This window comes from Urocitellus parryii, chromosome 5, assembly GCF_045843805.1.
Source record: "Urocitellus parryii isolate mUroPar1 chromosome 5, mUroPar1.hap1, whole genome shotgun sequence".
Lineage (NCBI taxonomy): Eukaryota > Metazoa > Chordata > Mammalia > Rodentia > Sciuridae > Urocitellus > Urocitellus parryii.
Genome location: NC_135535.1, coordinates 141,855,267 through 141,876,710, shown reverse-complemented (window position 1 = coordinate 141,876,710; position 21,444 = coordinate 141,855,267). Strand labels below are relative to the sequence as shown.

Genomic DNA, 21,444 nt, shown 5'->3' with positions numbered 1-21,444 from the left:
GAGTTATTCTATGATATGCTGAACAGAAGAGAATTAATCAATAGTCTATTATACATTTTAAAGAATCAGTTGTTTACATTAACTCCAGAGAAAATAAATATTGAAATAAATAAATCTCCAATGTTCAATTTGCTTAACCAGCAAGACTTGTATTTGGTTCAGCATGACTATCACCCTTGAGGTCCTTGAAAGGGCTTATCCAGCTTCAAGTTTATTCATCCATAAGCAAGGATACAGTACAAGCAATGAATAATTTTATAGCAATAACATAGTGAAAATCTTGTGACCTCTGAATATCTCTTTTTATGTCCTTTAAACAATATGAATTCAGAATGTCTCACCTCTTTGCTATATATTTTTTCTATCTAGTACATATAATAGAGTTACTAAAACACTGACAATCCCCAGAATATATTTCATCCAGTAGGAAATTAAATTCCCTAAACAAATCAGATTAATCATAATTTGTCCTAAATTTTCTTTTATTATTCCTTTAGCATTTGAAAATTGTTTATTTCCTTTGTCTTATTTTACTTATTTTTCAAAAATTTTAATTTGTTATATATGACATAAGAATGCATTACAATTCATGTTACACATATAGAGCACAATTTTCATTTCTCTGGTTGTACACAAAGTAGAGTCACACAATTGGTATCTTCATACATGTACTTAGAGTAATGATGTCCATCTTATTCCACCATCTTTCCTACCCACATGCTCCCTTTCTTCCCCTCTCTCCCCTTTGCCCTATCTAGAGTTCAAAGGGTTCTCTCACAGGCATAGTTTTATTAATTAGAAAACAAAATTATTTGTCTGAGCATGTAGCGTAGTGGTCAGATGCTTGCCTAAGCTGTGTGAGGTTCTGAGTTCAATCTCCAGTATTACACAAGCAAAGCAAGTAAAAGAAAACAAACTTATCTTCTCCATAGTACCTCTGGTAAGGTTTGGACAGATTAAAGATGCTCAATGAGTTTCCTCATAAGAGACAAATGGTTGAGAAAAACAACATGGTAATATTAAGTGAAATATTTATATTAAAATATAACTAAAGTACTTACTTTAACTTTTTAATAAGCATTGATAGAGACATTCAACTGTGTATATAAGTATTTTGAATGTAAATTAAATTATTTTGCTGGTAAGTCTGTCTCCAGAGATATGATCTTGTTTAAGAGCTTTAGGTTGCCTTCCCAAATAACTTTTCTCTCTTAGAGATCAATCTACTCAAATTTTATTTTGATCTAAATGCATAAGTAAATTTGAAAATTCTTCATTACCACATAGAGTTGAGGCAGAGAATTGGATTACCACCAAATACTTCACTTAATATTACCATGTTGTTTTCTCAACTTTCCCAGTAAATCTGCTTTTTCACATGTACTGTACATTTTCCATTACCAGAGTAGTTATTAGCAACTGTTTATCAGGTAAAAATGTTTACTAGCAAAAACTTTGGAGTATTATTCCATTATACCAACCAGTTGTTTCTTATGAGGAAACTCATTGAGCATCTTTAATCTGTCCAAACCTTACCAGAGGTACCATGGAGAAGATAAGTTTGTTTTCTTTTACTTGCTTTTCTTGTGTATTACTAGAGATTGAACTCAGAACCTCACACAGCCTATGCAAGCATTCTACCACTGAGCTATATGCTCAGACAAATAATTTTGTTTTCTAATTAATAAAACTATGCCTGTGAGAGAACACTGATAGCAACCATACTTAAAAATTATATCCTGCTATAATTTAGACTGGCCTGTTTCCACACTATTCCTCCCTGACTTGATTCTCCAGTAGAACAAACTGTAAACTTTTAAATGCATCAGATTACATCAGTCATTCCTGAGTAATGCCAGCTTACTGAAGAAGATTACTCCCTACATTGTTTATTTGGGTTAACAAGTGGGTCGAGCAAACCAACTCCAGTTCACAAGCCTCCAGATTCCTCTCAGCTCTTAATTTCCAGAGTTGATGTGCAGGCCACATACATCACCAAGTACACATGGTATGAAAGTACTTTAAGTAGGCTTTGTGTACACAGAACTATTGTGTCTCTTAGAAACTTGTAGTTTGGGTGTATTCAAATTCTGGGTGAAGTTCATCCTGAATGTTCCAAGAGCTTCCCATAAATGTCCCTGGTGAATTTTCAGGAGCAAATCATCTGAGATATGGGATCATGATGTACTTCCTTATGCACATTCTTGGGCCTGGTTTCAATTTTCTTAATATTTGTTTCTATTCAATCCCACCCTCCACCACATCTGGTGAATTAAAAGAGCTATAGTGCCGGGACACCAGTGACAATGTTTAAGTGATGTCATTCTGAAACATATTATGCATATTTAAGCTATAGCTGCTGCCACAGAATATATCTGCTTAGGTCAAGCTAGGATTTCTCTTAAGGCTTCAAATGCAATAATAAACAAAACAAGCAAAAAAGATCCATGTGGTACATGTAAACCTAGTATTCTGGCACTCATCAAGGGACATATTGGTAATAAATCATCTCAATATAACTCTCAGGTATATCTTGTACCTTCATTTATAGAAAAGTCAAATCTGGGCACTTTTCCAGCATTGACCATGACTCGGTGCTACATCTGAAAAGAGCATCTAGGAGAGTTATACTTTGGTCTACAACATTTTCTCACAGGAAAATATCAGCATATTTTCTTGAAGTCCTTGTTTATGTGTTATCTATTCCATAGTCTACATTTTCCACACTGCTTATTTACTTATCACTATTCTTAACACTGATTCAGTCTTTAAAGTTATGATTGTTGATTCTAATCTCTTTTCCACCTATGGTACTGCTGTTTCTTTTTTGCCAGGCTTTTCCCTTTTCCATTCCCAGGAAAAAGATCTAGGTTTCAAAATTTGGTAAGAAGTGCTGTGAAGTTGATTGTCAATTCCTAGAATCGAGAGAGTAGAGGAAACTATAAAAGTTTAAAAGACAAAGACTTAAACAAATATTCCTTGAACTAAAGTTTGGAAAGTGCCTACAAAAGGAGGAATAAAGGAGAAAAATGAATCAAATAATGAAAAAACATGAACAATTAGCCCGAAGGACATCCTATTAATGCCAAAAAAAGGGCATAATGACACAGATGAATAAAAGTAATCATATGTGTGGATAAAATTATCTTTGTAATTTTTGAGAGCCTTTCTGAGTTAATAATTTTTATGTGCTAATATACATGTATTCTTCTATGAATTATTTTACTAAATTTAGGCAGTTGTACAACAATTACAACATAGGTCTGTACATTTCATTTCATCATTGCAAATGTTTGTTCATGCCCACTTGCATTCAATACTCTCTCTACAGTTCTAGGCAGTCATTTCACTGATAAAACTTTTTCTTGTCTACAAATTTAAAAATATGAAATCATATTATATTACTCAGCTTTCTGCCTTGTGCCAAATTTCTAAGAAAAATAAACTTTAAAAAGTAGAAAGATTTATTTTGGTCCCAAGTTTCAGAGGTTTCAGTCTATGTTCACTTGGCTTTGTTGCCTTTGGGCTTGAGATGAGGCATAACATCATAGTGGACAGCATGTGACAGAGAGCTCTCTGCTCACCTTGTGGCAAACAAGAAGCAAAAATAGAGAGGCAGTGGGCTAAGACACCAATAGCCCCCATAAGGGCACACCCCAGTGACTTTCCTTTCTTTCACTAGACACTACCTAGTGAAGGTTCACCCATTTCCCAACAGCACCATAGCTGGTGGCCAAGTATTTAGCATATGTGCCTTTGGGGAATATCTAAGATAAAAATCATCATACATATTACATGTAGTTTTCTTTTTTTCTCTCATTTTTTTTTACATAGCATAATGTTTATATGGCTAATCTACATACTGCACCATCATGAATCAATCCTACATTTCTGTTTCTTTGAATTATGAAATAATATTCCACTATATAAAAATACACATTTGGTTATCTGTTCATCAATTGATAGATATTTAGTTGTTTCTAGTTTGGGAGAGTATGAATAATATGGCTAAGAATATTCTGTTCAAATCTCTTTATAGACAAATTTTAAAAAAAATATTGTTTTAATTATATTTACAAGAAACTGTGTGATAATTTGACATGTATACATCATGTAATGATCATATATTTTTTTCCTATGGGTATATATAAATACCTAGAAGGAGACTTACTAGGTTTTATTGTAAGCATATTTGCTTAAGGGTGTTCTTCTCTCTCTCTCTCTCTCTCTCTCTCTCTCTCTCTCTCTCTCTCTCTTCAAGTGCTAAGCATCAAACCCAGGTCTTGTGTGTGCCAGGCGAGTGCTCTACCACTGAATTTCAACCCTGTCATATGCTTAAGTTTTTTTAAAGAAACTACCAGATTACTTTTTATTGCCATTAAGCCATTTTAATTTTTAATAATAGACTCATTGGCACTTAGTATTTTCACTTTCCATATTAAATCTACCATAGCTGGTGCTTAGTAGTATCTCATGTTTTTAATGTGCATTTTCCTAATGACTAATGACATTAAAACATTTTCATGAGCTTATTAGTCATCTAGTAAATATCTGTTCAAATCCTTTGCCTATTTTAAACAAGTTGTATTGTTTTCTTAGTATTGACTTTAAAGGGTTTTTTTATAGATTATAAACACAAATCCTTTATCCGAGATAAAATTTTCTCAATTTTAACAGCCAGTGATTTTAACTAATTTTTATGTGATATACCCAATCATCATTGCCAAAGTTCTGTCTCCAATATGCTTCTCTTTGCCACTGTAAAAAATGGATGTTAGTGAGGTTGTAGTGGTGGGTCCAGATATGTAGTATAAAAGAAGGAACAGAATTATGAATTTTGAAATTAGACTATCCTATTTTGAAGTAGATGAAAACAAAAAAGCAAAAAATAAATATACTATATTAATTGGAGCAAAAATACTGTTTGTTTTTTCTCATTCTAACTTAGTCCTTTTGTGTTTCATTTATAAGTTATAGAGTTTTTGCATAACTACTATGTTAATGTTTTCATTTTATGACTAAATTTTATATTAAGTAATAAAATATACATCTAATAAAATCATAATAAATAGCATGTTGGTATACTAATTCTTTGTTGAATTAAAATAAAGTAACTACTGTTTAAGAAAATTTAAATGTCACAATTTTTTTAATGTAAAGGCAATTCTGCAACCTGTTACACGAAACTTGAAGAATTCTTTTTTTCTTATACTTTTACAAATAGACCAGACAAATAAATAAATAAATAAATATCCAGAAAAAATCTGCCTTAGTAAATGTAAAATACAAAATAATAGGAATCACCATGACATACTTGGAAGCAGATAGAAGTGAATTGTGCAAACAGTGCAATCTTTTTTTTCCCCCTTCTGTGGTAGAAAATCAAATCAAAAAAATCCAGACAAGATCTGAGATTCTGAGAAGAACAAACAGTGCCTCCTCAATGACTATGCCTTCAGAAAACCCCTACTCCAGCTCTCTATCACTCCCCTTAAATTCTCTAGGTGAAATGCACTTGAAGTTAGAACACAAATAAATTCCTTTGACTGTCTTATGCTTAGATTCTAACAGACTACCCAACTTAGTCAACAAATATTTAGAGTATGAGGTTTCTATAACCAAAGAGGTTTTGTCATTAAAAGTTCAAAATGTGTTTCTATATAAATCAGAAAATCTCATACCAGCAGAAACCTGTGATGTGAAAGTAGCCTATTTTTACCACAGAAAACAATATGGCTTCTATTCTTTAATGTTTGATTTTATTATTTATGCTGTTGACGAAAAATTTTCTGTCTCCACATCCAGTTTGTCATCTAAATCAGGTATGAAATGTTGTGGTTCATATTTTGGATACCAGCAGAATTTAACCATAATTTTCATCATATATAAGAACCATTAAAAATAACTGACCCAGCTGGGTGCAGTGATGCATGCCTGTAATCCTAGTGGTTCAGGAGGCTGAGTCAGGAGAATTGAAAGTTCAAAGCTAGCTTCAGCAATTTACTGAGGCCCTAAGCAACTTAGTGAGACCCTATCTCAAAATAAATAAATATATAAGTAGACAGATAGATAAATACAATAAAATGATAATAGATCTCTACTTTTAATTTTTTCTCTTACATCCTTTTTTTCTAAAATTTTACTAACCTCCCCAGGTTTCCCTGCCCTCCATAAATATACACACAACACAGACTCACACACATGCACACACAGAAAAAAAAAACACAAAAGGAAACAACACAGACAACCATACATAGTAAGTATCAAATATAAGTTAATTCTTTCTTTTTTTTTTTTTTAGCTCTGCTGTAGTGTTCTAAACTCTCTTAGCACAACCAGCAAAAACTCTTAATCAGCTTGTCTCAACTGAGCTCAGCAACTTCATTGCGTGCTCGTCTTTTTCTAGTTCATCGTGTTTGGCATCCCTGAGAATGTTTTAGCAGAACCTTGTGTTGCTTAACATCAGGGATATGTTTTTTTGAGAAATGCTTCATTTGATGATTTCATCACTGTGCAAACACATACATACATATGCAAACTGAGATATAAAGGTCCATTACTCAATGTGGCATTCAGAGACAACATAAACAAGTCATTTGAAGCTACTGCTGCTGGCATATCATGACGAACTGTTTTATAGTAAATGTTTTTATAAGTAGATGAAGTATACTCTAAAACAATGATGACAAGTGTAGCATGTAAAATAAACATAATCCAGTAACAGTTACTCATTACTATTTTCAAGTGTTAGGAACTGAGCACAATCATGTATGCTATACTTTTATACTGCGGGCAGTGCAGAGTGTTGTTTACACAAGCACTGCCCCCAACATATGAGTAATGCATTGCATTTTAAAGTTACAATGCCTACAACTTCACTAGGTGATGGGAATTTCTCAGCTCCATTATAATCTCATGAAGGCACTGCTGTCTGTGCAATCTGTTGTTGTTCAAGACGCCGTTATATAGCACAGGGCTGTATTTCATTCACATATGCCCTTCCTTTTCCCATAAAATGCTCTTAATCTATTTTCTTCAGTCATATTCTCATTTTCCAAATTCTATCTTAACTGTAACCTATGCCAGAAAGGCTTTCATGCTTATCCTATCACCCACTCAATGTTCCTTGGGCTCATTTTTTAATTGCACTTGTCATAACATGTCAATATGGATTTCTTTGTTTATTATTGAAAAATCTCTCTCATCTGGCAGTAAGTTGCAAAAAACCACAGAGCCCAGTATAATTTACCAATTTTAGCTTACACTTCACTCCTACTGTGTTGCCTGGGAACACTGTACATGATCATTAATTATTTTTAAACAAATGTTTTCTTACATATTTTTCCAAGAATTATGTTATCTGGCATTAATAACAAGTGGTCTCAGTAGTTTACTTCTATAACACTTTTCTTTGGAAAGATTGCAATATTTTTCAGGCTTTTTACAACTGAGATTTACAAGTTATAGCATAACATCAATTCAAAGTGCATCTTGCACATTTAACATCTTTGTGAAAAGAATCAAACTTGAGCATTCATGGTCCTATCTTATTCTAAATATGTCAAATACTACTCAAGTGGCGCTGTTTTTCCCCCTGTCTTTTTGATTCAAATATTCAACCTGAATAATTAGAGATTTTTAAAAAATGCTTTAAAAATGTATTTTTAAAAGTGCTCGATTTTAAAATATAGATAATTCTTTAATTCAGAAGTCAAACAGAGAAAATGGTATAGAGAAATGTTTAATTACTTTATTATCACTCATTTAATGATTCATTATAATTTGGGGGGATACCAGGGATTGAATTTAGAGGCATTCGACCACTGAGGCACATCCCCAGCCCTATTTTGCCTTTTATATGGAGACAGAGTCTCACTGAGTTGCTTAGCCTCTCACTTTTGCTGAGACTGGCTTTGAACTTGCAATCCTCCTGCACCAGCCTCCCAAACTACTGGGACAACAGGCATCAATATGATTTTTACACAAAAGCCACACCACTATCTTCATATTAAGATCTTTGCCCATTGTATGAATAATCATACATTAATCAAAGAGGGCATGTTAGTCAGCTTTGATAATACCCCACAAGAACAACTTAGAGGAAGAAAAGTTTTCTTTGACTCAAAGTTTTAGAGGATTCTGTCCATGGCAGATTGTCTCCGAGGCAGAAACATCATGGTGGAAGAACATGGCTCAGGAGAGCTCTCCTCAGCTCATGGCTTCCAGGAAGGAGAGAGAGAGAAAGAGAGAAAGAGAGAGAGAGAGAGAGAGAGAGAGAGAGAGAGAGAGAGAGGTGTAAGGGGGAAGATATACCTTTTCAAGACATACCTGAATTGACCTACTTACTCAAACTAGGTCCCACATCCTAGTAGTCCATTCTGCTATCAGTGGATTAATTCATCAGTGAGATCAAAGCCCTCATCATCCTATCATTGCTGAAAGCGCCTCCTGTGAACCTTGCTGCATTGGGGACCAAGCTTTTGGACCATGGGTTTTTTGCGTGGGATCCCAAATCAAAATTATAACAGATGGTTTGGCATATAAGTGATCACATGGCACCGAATACCAAGATCTCAAATCATAATGTTCCCTACAGAAACAGTCATAAAGCAAAATAAGAAGAATAAACAATCTTTAAATTCTTTTTCTACAATTGTATTTTTGTGGTTGAAGTGACATAATTTCAAGTTAAATTAGCATTTGAAATTAAATTTTGATTCATATATATATATATATATATATATATATATATATATATCAAGAAACTTCAGTAGTAAACTTAGCTTCTGGAATAAATGAAAACCATGTCATCAATTATATTCTTCCTGTTTGCTGGCACTGTTTTATTTCATGAGAACCTTTGATTTAGTTACATGAAGACAAGAGGAGCAGTGGAAACTGGCATTGGTCAGCTATTGAGTTGCAGCTGAATTAAACCCTCACCATAGTTTAGCTGCAAAACTAGCATCTAAAGCTCTATCTACCAACATACGATAGAATACAGAAGGAAAAGTCTACTGCTTAGTAATATTGAGGACTAAAGAAGTGCCTTGGCTTGCATGAAATACATTATTATTAGTCAGGTGTTCAGAGTCAGAGTCTCAGCTCTCTTTTCCAACCTTGGACTATCATTGATTTCTTCAAAAGTATGTTGATTCTTAACCCATATTTTATTATTTAGCAGTAAGAGACTGAAAATAGTATAAAGCTATTTAACTAACCTAAAAATAGAATTCATTGGTTTTTTTCCTAATCTTTCCACATGCTAATAGTTTCTGAGGAGCTAGTCGTTTTCCCTGAATATGATACCTTATCTGTGGTTGACTGGCTCTGCAATTTTAGGGGTATTTCTCTTGCCTGTGCTTCACAGCTTTGTGCAGTATTTACAGCACCTCCCAGATGGGTGTCTTTCTCAATTTAATTATCATCCAGCTTATCTTCCCTTCCAACCTCATTTATGAAAATATTAAATAAGATCAGCCATGATACCCATGTCCCTGAAGCACACTCCTCAACACCTCTCCTTAACTTGATGTGTTGCCATTTATCATTAAATTCCTTTAGCCAATTTAAGTCCCAGGAAGAATGTTAATATTGAATCCAATTTGAGCTAAATTTTAATTAAGATTTCCTGAGACATTTTGCTTAAGTGATTTACTATAATCAAAATTGATATCTCCTCTCCTACCCCCACCCTCTAATTATCTAACTTTATCCACACACAAAAGAGAACGAATTTATCTGACTTGAACAGTGCTTCATAAATATACATCATTCATTTTGGCTGTTTCTCTGAATAGTTTCCTTCTTTTTTGCCTTAAGGTCTATGTCTGTCATTCTCATGTACATCACAGAATCATTTAATGAAATGTCTTTCCTTCTGGCAGCCACATCTGTCTACCCTAAAGTATCCAGCCACACGATTTAGCTGTATTAATGCCAGTTTCTCAAATTTCCTTTTATCTTCCAAGTATTTTTGTTATTGATATTTCTGTGTACAATATCAGGCTAAATGCAACTGCAGTAAATTCAGAAATAGATCATATCCCACCTATCCATGTAATCCTCATGGGGTGTTGTATAAGAAAAACTTTGTTTACATTTATGGGGAATATTAAAACTGAACCTTCAAATGGGCCATTCATTACTATGAAGTGAAATAGAAGTGAAGTTTCAAGGTACATGTGGACATTCACAGGGTATCAAGAAAGCAGTGTGCCCCAGAGTACTAGTCAGATTCCCAATGGAGTCTGTGAGCTATAAAAAGCTCCTGACATTATAGAAGTAAAACATGGGATTAGAGTCACATGAGAAAATGTAATTAAATAAGGAAAAGGTTTCTACTATGTATTAAAGTTGTGTATGTTTTCCTTATAGAAAACAGAAATAGAAATAGAAACATTTTGTCTTCTTCCATGTTTAAATCTCATCTATTTTCCTCCTCATGCAAATTTTGGTATGAAGAAAACATAAAGTTCTGTGAATGTTTGTACAATGCATATTATAATACTTCCCACTAGAATCCATTTCTATTCTTTTTCTTTCTTTAGTTTGTATATATGTATCAGGAAATCAAGGATCCTTGTCTATAATAATCATTATTCTTTAACGTTGTTTTATAGGATTAATAAAAGTTATTTTCTTTTCATATAGTAACCCAAATATACTGTTTTATTAGATACTCTTTGCCTCAAAATGACTTTAAATAGGTGGATATTAGCTCTACCTGTGTTTAGATGCTTATACAATATCAATTCAGGGGGTCTGAATATTTTTATTTACTCAAAAATTATATCTGGAGTTGCATTAACTTTTATTTTCTGCAATTAAAGAAACACTAGTTTATTTTCTATACTGCAATTCCGGTAACCTTATCAGTCTTTCACACATCAGTGTCAGCAAGATTATAGGGCAGGAATACATTATGATGGAAAAAAGTGAGAGCAAAAGGAAAGATGCAGTAATAAAGAGCACTTTGCCTATTTTTTCCCCTGATCTCAGAATTCAGAAATATGTATTTATGTATCAACAACAGGAAGTGAGAAAAAATATTAAATTTTCTACAGGATATTGGATTTTATGTTAGGAATTTCCTTTGTTTTATTTATTTAACATAAAAATAGTCTTCAAGATTCAAAGGTTTTCTCTCATCACTCTTAAAAAAGAAGAAAACCTTTTTGCAACTGTTTTTTTCAGTATTTTTGCAATTTTTTTCAGTATCCTAATAGAACACAGGAGCCTCAAATCAACAAAACAAGAGCATATATGCCAAGAAAAGTTTCTTCACTTATATTTTGTCTTTGAAAACAAGCTCCTTGTGGTTTGGGGGAGGAAAAAAATAACACAATGGTGAAAAGTTGAATCCCAAGAGGATTTATGTTGTGATTTTCAATTCCAGCTCACTGCAGTCGACGCAGATGAAGGGTCAAATGGGGAGATCACATATGAGATCCTGGTTGGGGCTCAGGGAGACTTCATCATCAATAAAACAACAGGGCTTATCACCATCGCTCCAGGGGTGGAATTGATAGTCGGGAGGACTTATGCGCTCACGGTCCAAGCATCGGATAATGCTCCTCCTGCAGAGAGAAGGTAATTTATATTAGAGCCAATGCGGTCTTTTTGCTGCTCCTGTTTAACCCTATAATTAAATTTAAGAGGCTCGGCAAATATTCTTTTATCCTGTAAACATCTAAATTAGAACAGAAAATATCAGAGCATTCTCAGGAACTGCGTATTCTTATTGGTTAAATTTTGGGAAGAGGACATTAAAATTAATATTAAACCACAGAATTATTAACTATGATCTCACAGATGAAGGAGGAAGGTCTCTGCTCTAAAGAAGAACTGGAAGATATCAGAGGCATGTTTCCAATTTATTACTCAAAAACAAGGTTGCTGACAGTGAAAGACTCTTTTCTTCAAAGAGCTTCACAGATAGTCAGAAGCATATTATTGTCATGATTTTGAAACCACCTCTCAGTGAGTGATTATTAAAATTTATACGTAAAATATAAATGTAAATATATATATATATATTACATATATATTACATACTACAGACATGCACACACACACACACACACACACAGAAGTTTAAAATTTTACTACTACAACTATATTCTTTTAGTTCCCCACTTGAGATACCTCTTAATAATGAATTATTTCCAAATTTTCAATAGACATTTCAAAAAATATTAATGAATATGAATATAATCTTACACTTTGCTGGATTATTAATCTTTCACAATTTGTCAGTTTTTGGTTTGTGTTTTCATATGAATTCTGGATAAATTCCTCAAATTTTTTCACAGCTATTTATATTTTTTCAGATGTATGTGATTCTGTTTAAGAAGGCAACTTTCCATGGATTTTTTGTTTCATTCTTTTATACTGATAATAGAGAAGTAAATAAATTGAACATATATCACTTTAATGAATATGTACAAGTATATAAATAAATTCCCAGTGGAAATTTTAAATTTTCTTGATAACTGCCATGTTGCCAGCTATAAAACTTATAGTCTAAAATTTTAACAACAAAGTCTAAAAATGATATTCTATACAATTTCTCTAGTCGTTATTAAGCATTTATTTTTAAACATTTGTTATTCATATTGTCCCTATTCAATAGGTAATATATAGTATCTATTTTTATCTATGTGAGTATATTTCCAATGTTTAACTGCCAACTCTATTACATTTGCTATGAATTCTGGATTCATAAAATTTTGTTTGTTTTTCTATTGGTATGTTAAGCCCAGCTTACAATTAATCTATATTTTCTAATATTGCTTTTGGGGGTTACAGTTGTTACTGTAGGTATAATTGCTTTCAAGCCTTTGTTGCATTTGGGAATTATTCTAGTTTTCAGTAGATGTATTGATGCTGCCAAATTTTTCAGTCAATTATCCTGTTGTCCCAACACAATATATCGAATAGTTCATTTCTTCACTAACTTGTAGTTTCATTGATTATATCATAATTGTAACATATATTCCTTATGTATTTGGATTCGGGTCTATTCTATTTCATTATTCATTTATTTTTCATGAGCTATCATCATATAAGACTTCACTTCTGTCCTGATGGACAGTTTTGAAGGGGACTGTAGGCATAGAATTTATATACAAAACCACCATTGGAAGATTTTAGAAAAAAAGTTTCTGATACTTACCCCAAACATCTAGCAAGAACGGAGATGAAATTGTCATAAATATAAATAAGCCTCAGGTGTTTGATTAAGGTGACTTGGCAATGGTATTGTCAAAATAGCACACATGATTTAAGGACATGAGTTCAATTTTGGGCACACTCATTTTGGATGTAGCCATTGTTAATATACCAGAAAAGCAAATAGGTATAGATGCCTAAAATGATAAAATGATTAAATGCTATTTCTTAAAAGAAAAAGTGTAATATTTTTATATATTGAATAGTTATGGAATTTAAAATAAGTGTAAAATGAAATTTGAATCAATTTCAAATAATAGCTTAATTGAAGATAAGTTATTCTAAGAGGAATTAAAGATTATTAATAACACTGAGCATGCAGTAAGGCTAAACATGCTATCATTTTACATACATAATTTCTAATTTTAATAACATTGTGAATGTTTGTATAATTATATTTATTTTTGAATCTAGAAATCTGAGATTGAAATAGGATAATTTACTTTACTAAACACTCCATCTAGCAACCTCTAGCTCTGTAATAAGCAAGTAATAGAACTAGAACTTGAACTGAGATATGTTGGATTAAAAAACTTTCTCCTCCCCCTCTCTTCTATATCCATAAACTCTGTGGTTATTATTTTAGAGAAAAGATACTACAATTGGTTATTAGCAACAAAGTAATTCTAATAAAAAGAACAAGTTTACCTTTATTTTACTTGAAGCTTCAATAAAGTCCTTTCATATTCATCAATTTATTTTAAATTCTAATTTTTCTCCATCAAACACAGTGCTATGTCAAATGTTTCTGATCTGAGCTGTATATTCCAATATGTTATGATTACTATGACTGATTACTATGTTTTTGTTTGTTTTGTAATTGGGAGTTGAACTCAGCGGTGCTTTACCACTGAGCTACATCCCCAGTACCTTTTATTTTATTTATTTTGGAATAATAATAATATAATAATAATTCAGGTGTCTTACTGTGATGCAGAAGTCTTGGGAAGTTGCTTAAGCTGGCCTCAAACTTGAGATCCTTCTTCTTCAGCCTCTTGCATCACTGGGACATACACCACTGCATGTGGCTAAATGAAAAGTTTTAAATTAATATTTTTTTGAATAGAGTAGGTGGCCTCTTTTGTGAAGATTATGTTTCAAAACTCCCTAGTGACTTCCTGAAACCTCAGGTTGTGCCAAATCCTATATATGCTATGTTTTCCTTCCACTATATGCATAATTACATATTTTTATAATACAAAATGTATTATAAGAAAATTTAATTAGTAATTTAAACACATAAAATATCAACAATAATATGAATAATAATAAATAATAAAATAGAAAAATATCACACTGAAATAAAATTTTCAGCATCAGTACTCTTACACTTTGGGGCCATTATCAATCAAAATAGGGGTTATTTTGGGCTGGGGTTGTGGCTCAGCAGTAGAGGGCTGGTCTCGCATGTGTATGGCACTGGGTTCAATCCTCAGAACCACTTAAAAGTAAATAAACAAAATAAAGATATTTTTTAAAAATACAGGTTATTTCAACACGATCATTGCAGTTCCAAATGTCCATGTGATAACTGAGATGGCAACTAAACAACTGATGGGTAGGGAGCATATACTCTGTGGATATGCTGGACAAAGGCATGACTAATGTCACACAAACAATGGAAAGGGATGATATAAGAGTTCATCATGCTATTTGGAATGGCTTGCGATTTAAATCTTAGGAATTGTTTATGTCTAGAATTACCATGTAAAATTTTTGGACTGTGGTTGTCTGTGAGCAACTGAAAAAAACAGAAAGCAAAAAACCACAGATAAGGGGGACAACTGTATTTAATGAATGAGATTTCATAGTCCTCAGCTTGCTCAGTTCCTATTTGCAAGTTGTGATCACCTCTTTGCCTGAATAAGCTGTTACCTGCATTGATCAGTACAAGAGTAGATTGTACCTGAGCAAAATTGTATTCCTCTCTGGGAAACAAAGGGCTTCCTTCAGAATCTAATTGCTATGTCTTTTCATTGATACCAGGCATAGTTGACCTAACCTCTCTTTTTCTTTTTTAAGAAAATGGGTTGGATACTAAAGAATCACCATATAGCATGTGGTCAAACGTCAGGTGGGAGCTGCAGAGAGTAAAATCCATATACCTTCATTTCACTTGCTGGGATAATGTCCTGTGCACTGCAGGATAATGACACTTGCAGTTTCTCTGGAGGGAAATGAATCCTTCAAATTGAGTTGATGAATGAACTGTGTTGTGAGGTTTTGCTTTTTGTTTGCTTTATGAAGAAGATGCTATTTTTAAATTTTTAAATTATGAACATAAAAATATAGGTTATGATATACTTCATAGATTGACCCAGACAGCCACAGTATTAGCTAAATGTAATTAAATAAAAGCATCAAAAACAATAGTAGCAGTGTTCAAAATTTGAGGAAATTTCCATATTAGTTTTCTTTCAGATTGGTAACTTCAATTTAGAAATTTAAATAACATTGAATCTCAAAATATCCAAGATGAATTTACTGTTTATGTGTCTGTTATTTCAGTTTGGTAAAGGATCTAAAGATTCAAAATGAGAAAAGAAATAGTCTATAATTGACTTTTTTGGTGCTCATTTGTTTTAGGCTTTGATGAGAAGATGAGTAGAGACAAAAGGTAAAAGCTAACAGAAGTCATAAAACATTCTGGGGTATTGTTAACACTAATCGTGTCTCTAACTCACCTTCTTAGTATATAATCCAGTTAAATTGAATAAATATTTATTAAGTTCTGGTATTAAGTTCATGACTGCTAGGTATTTATGAATATGTAAGAAAAAATAAAAGGCCCTGCTCCTAAACAGCTTCTAATATTTATTGTAAAATGATTGTTTGATAGAGAATGAATCATTTTCCCCACTTAATTCTTGGAGTCCAAGGCTATATATAAATAACTATATATAAATAATCTATTCTCCAATTGAATAATTTTCCATTGTGAATATATAGTCTTTAAATAACTTTATGTGTTATATTTAACATTAATAAAGACATGATACATAAATACTGATTTATTTTAACAAAAATTTACTTGGTTTGCACAAGTCCTAGTCTCTTGGGTAGGCACTGGAAATAGAGGTAACATGAGACCTCTGCCCTCCTGGCACTCAGAAGATGGCAGAAGAGAATGTCAGACTCACACGTAAAGGGGTAGTAATAGAATATCCATCTAGGGGAAAAAAAGAGCAAGATATTGGAGACACAGGAAAGCAATGCTGTGGGAACAGGAATGGTTTGACACATTTGATCATATCATTGACCTTCTTAAAATTTGTCAACCATTCCCCATTGCCAAGATGAAGTTTGATTTAACAGTATTTGCAATCTCCAATCATAACTGCAACTGCTGTTCCATGTATAACCATATTTTTAGTTTTATAAAACTTATAGTTTTCTAGTTTATTTCTCTGTGAATTTGCACATATTTTTCCTGTCTGTAATGCCCTACTGTTTTTACAGGTAAATACATTTTACATTTTAAAATTCTGCCCCTTAATTTTCCTTAAGAGTTTATCTTTGACCTCTTATGTTGGTTTTAAATCTGAGATCTACTGTGGATTGCTATTTGTACTTTCAAAATAGTAGAACAGAATCAATGAGCACTGAACTATAAGTATAGCTTTTCTAGGACCATGTTTGTGAGAAAGGAAAAACTACAGTAATTTCTTTAAGTCTATTGAGGAACGCAATATAAACACCTGTAAACTTTGTCATAGAAACAACATGGTTGAAATGTAGAGTTACAAATAGACATAACACATGTTGACATATTTAATAGAAAATTGTATAGAAAATAGCATATATCGTACAATCCTCTAAATGCCAGCAACATTCTCTCATTACTGATTATTATTGTAATATGGCAAAAGTTTGACTTTAATTTGTACCATTTCCAAAGTTAAAGCAACGTAGTTCCATCCTTATACCTCCCCTTTATTCATGTTTTATTTTATTTATTTTATTCTTAAAAGAGTTATGTTTGGGGCTGGAGTTGTGCTCAATGGTGGAGCTCTTGCCTGGCATGTGTGAGGCCATGGGGTCAATCCTCAGCACCACATATAAATAAATAAATTAATTAATTAATTAAAAGATCTATTGACAATTAAAATATTTTTTGAAAATAGTTGCTTTTGATGATGTTTCATGCCTGGTATAAATAAGTAAAAATTGTGATTTCATAGTCTGAACCCAAGACTTGAAATAATTTATGTCATCATGTGACATAAACATGATGGTTTATTAAAAACCAAGAATGTCTTATATTCACACACATCAGATGAGTAAAAATTCTCCAGTGTATTTCCTAAATTTGTTCTTCTGAGACGAAAGGAAAAAGGGCAAGCAAAGTCTGAATGTTAAAATCTTGCTTTTTTGGTTTATCTGTTTTTGCTAATTAACTTTATAAACTTAATTCAGTGACTTATTATTTCTGATTTTTAAATGACCTTTATAAAACTATCTGCCCAAATTTGATGATGTAAAGTCTTTAAAATCATAAGATTATTTGAGAAATGCATTACCTCTTTTGTTCTTCTTTGACCTTTAATACCAAACGTGAAAGAATAGAGTATAATGGTTTTCGGTTTTGGAAACAGAGATTTATATACATCAAACCAGCTTTATACAAAATAAAATTTGGTTATATAAATGTTCAGTTTTATGTATTTAGAACTGGAAATAAAATGTAAACATGAAATACATAAAATATTATTTACTTAGTGTATCATTTATGTGTTTAAATGATGCTGTTGAAATACTACTATTTATTACAACATGAATGTTATCATTTCCTTGTAAATACTGTTGGTTTTCAATTTAGAAAAGCTAACTCTGACACTCTGTTGACATCAGTAATAAAAAGAAGATATCATTTTAAAAAGCAATAACTCTCAAGATAGTGTTTATTTAAACATGTGGAAGGGAAGTGACAGGATGTTCAAGATGATAGTAACCTTGAAATGAAATTTTTCCAAAACTCTAAGATCAAAGTCCAAGAAGGAAAATAACATAATTAGTAAATATAGCATAAATTATTTTAGAAAGTGGAAGGTGAAGCAAACAACTAAGTGTAGATGAAGGTAACAGTAACATTGGACAAAAGCTGGTCTGTGTTCTGCCCAAGATCACACAGTGGCAGCATCAAAAGTGTAATCTGAAAATGTCTGAGCACAAATCCTGGCCTCAATATCACTTGCCTAAAGTTATCAACACTAGTTATGTAAAACATAGTATGCATAGAGAATAATAAGTCCAATGTTACAGAACATATGTATAGAGAAGACACAGTCAGGAAAAAGGAAGAGACATAAAATTACTAAATGACTTGATAAATAGTACACTAAAACAAGCCAAGATTCTCAAGGGTAAAAATATCCAGGAGAATGTACCTCTTGGTGTGGCTGTTGGGTTCCATTCACCATCTAGAAGGATATGAATTCTACCTCCAAATTAAATCCCATTGTTCTCACAATATGAGAATTGGGAGTTTCTGTAAAGTATAATAGATTTTGTAAATTTCTATTATTTTATTTTCATATGAATTAAAGTTTATAAGCAACATTTCATTTATTTTAACCTATTTTAAACACTCTGAACCTAAAGGCTAATCTTATTATTAACAATTTTAATTATTTTATATATTAGTACATATAAATAAATTATTTTTATTATCTCATACATTCATATATGAAAAAAGTAAAATTTTATTAGGAAATTTTAATAGTAAAGTGTTAACTCAGATGCAATAATGAATAGAGGTATCATAATTGAATACAAGAGTCTAAAATTTGAAATAAACTTCCTTTGCAACAATAAATGCAAGAATGAAATTCTCTAAAGTCATGTAGCTTTTCAGTGATGCCTAATATCCTATGGCTATGTGTCTACTGAGGATCTGCTCAGAAACAACTTAGATTCCAGGATATTACAAAGTGACAAGATATAAAACTAAATCTCAGTGCTCATGATCTGTGTTCAGTGAAAAGCTTTTCAAAAAGTAGGATGGCATACTTAATCTGAGAAAAATGTGTTTGGTGATCATGTCTTTCAATTGAAACACTTATTAAAGACTTTAAGAAAACAAGAACATTTTAGCCACAAACAGAAACTATAATTAATATGTTTTAAACTAAAAATCATGATTTTGTTAAAATAATGTTTAAAGCATACATTTCAGGCCATGTTTGTATGTTTACATAAGATGCATATGTATTTCAAGATGGAGGACGACCTTTTTGTAATTTATAAAATTTTATAAATTATATATTTTTGCCAGTGTTTCTTTATAAACTTTGCTTCTTCAGTTTTTATTATGGAAAAAAAAGAGTTTAAGATGTCAAAAACATTTCTGTCAGTGTTATTTCTTTTATGTTTGTAATAACAAAGTATTTTCTTATTCTTCAAGAAAATTATGGGTCAAGAAAGGCATTAATTAAATCTCATCTTTTAGTTTTTTCATATTATACTCTTTAAACAAAGACACTAAAACCCATTTAGTTTTGTTTTCAACTGATTTATGTAAGAATTAATTTATGTTCTTGACTCTACATATACTTACATTAAGTCACTCGTGTCAGCTACAGAACTAACAAAACAGTCCATAATTTGCTTTTGTGTGGTATTTTAATCAATACTTCCTCTGCTGGTTTAATAGGAAGAGAGCTCAAAGGACAGCTCCTATTACCAGATGTTTATAGAATATTTTTTGCTATTAAAAAAGCATTAAAAAATAAAGTCAAAAGTCATCCATGTTAATTTATTAGCTTTGTTGTATAGCTATTACTTTTTAATTTGTACTTTTACCTAAGTTAAAAATATACAGAAATAATTCCTTTCCTTTTTAGTAAGATAATTTTGTAGAAGTGTTAATGTTCCAGAGGAAGCTTTTATTTTTCTATCCTTTCAAGCTGATTTTACTATTTTCTATAAAGTTTGAAAAGCTTTTGGCCTATAAAACCCAAAAAATGATAAAAGGTTCAGTTTATCTTTAAATGCTATGTAGCTTTTTAAACATCTTGTTCACTTCTCATTTTCTGCAGGCACTCCATCTGCACAGTGTACATTGAAGTGCTTCCTCCAAATAATCAAAGCCCTCCCCGCTTTCCACAGCTGATGTACAGCCTTGAAATCAGTGAAGCCATGAGGATTGGTGCTGTTTTATTAAATCTACAGGTATGTTTGACATCACACACACACACACACACACACACACATATACACACACACTTTCTAAAGTGACAAGCTGGAGACTAATGAGTTTATATTTGTTCTTTAGGGGTTGAGAGGGTGGGTTGCATGCCTGCTTGTATTCTAGAGAATGAAAATTCCATCTGGAAAGGAAAGCAAGCATAATATGGATGTAGGGTTTGCACAGCTAATCTATTCTATTGATTGCCACAATGAAGAACTAACGTTTGGCTGGCAGGGATTAGCTGTAATCATTACAGGAGAAAATGAAGGGACTGGAAACATGCACTTGAATATTTTATACTTTGCAACTAAAGAGTTTGCAGCTGACTATTATTTTCTGTCTTGGGTGCCCTTGCCCAGCTGGATTTATTTTTGCTACTGTGTTGTATAGGGAAATAACCTTAGACTCAAAGGTTGATGATAGGCATTCTGACTCTAAAGCAAATTCTATTCTATGGTTGCAGGCTAGTCTTATAATTATGTGCCTTGGTGTATTCATTTAGATAAGAAGTATATATTTAGCTGATGTTTCTATTTCCAGTTCAGAATCATGGGCATATGAGTTACGTGCAAGATGATATCTTGGTTTTTACTATTTATATATTCCTGACCAAAGCACATTTGACCAGTTAAGGGTGTATCATTGACTGAATATGCAGCTCCAGTTTGTGCTACATATGGTGTCAATAACTATCACTTGCTACAACAATCATAGAACCATAGCATGACTATTGTTTTACCTATGGGTATTCAGAGGACAGAGTTTATCTTTTCCTTGAGTTACATGGAAATAGAAGAATTTTTAAATATGAAAATTTAGGGAGCTGGCCCTTAAGATTAGGAGAGATTTTAATACGAATAGAAGCAGAAAAGTTCTAGCATCAGTCTAGGAAGTCACATAAGTACAGTTACATCATGCACAAATCCATTTGAATACTGATATGTTCTTACTCCAATCCTGATTAATTAATAATTTTATAGAATTATTCCATAGTATTGAAAATAATGTGAAAATTAAAAAAA

At 32.1% G+C, this 21,444-nt stretch overlaps 1 protein-coding gene across 1 annotated transcript in view; it reads left to right on the top strand.

The window, feature by feature from the left end:
* LOC144255073 (protocadherin-15-like) overlaps positions 1 to 21,444 on the top strand; it is a 435,746-nt gene that overhangs the window by 185,183 nt on the left and 229,119 nt on the right. Inside the window, 2 exon segments of the mRNA XM_077799104.1 lie at positions 11,399 to 11,592; positions 20,271 to 20,403. Coding sequence (XP_077655230.1) covers positions 11,399 to 11,592; positions 20,271 to 20,403 — 327 coding nt within the window.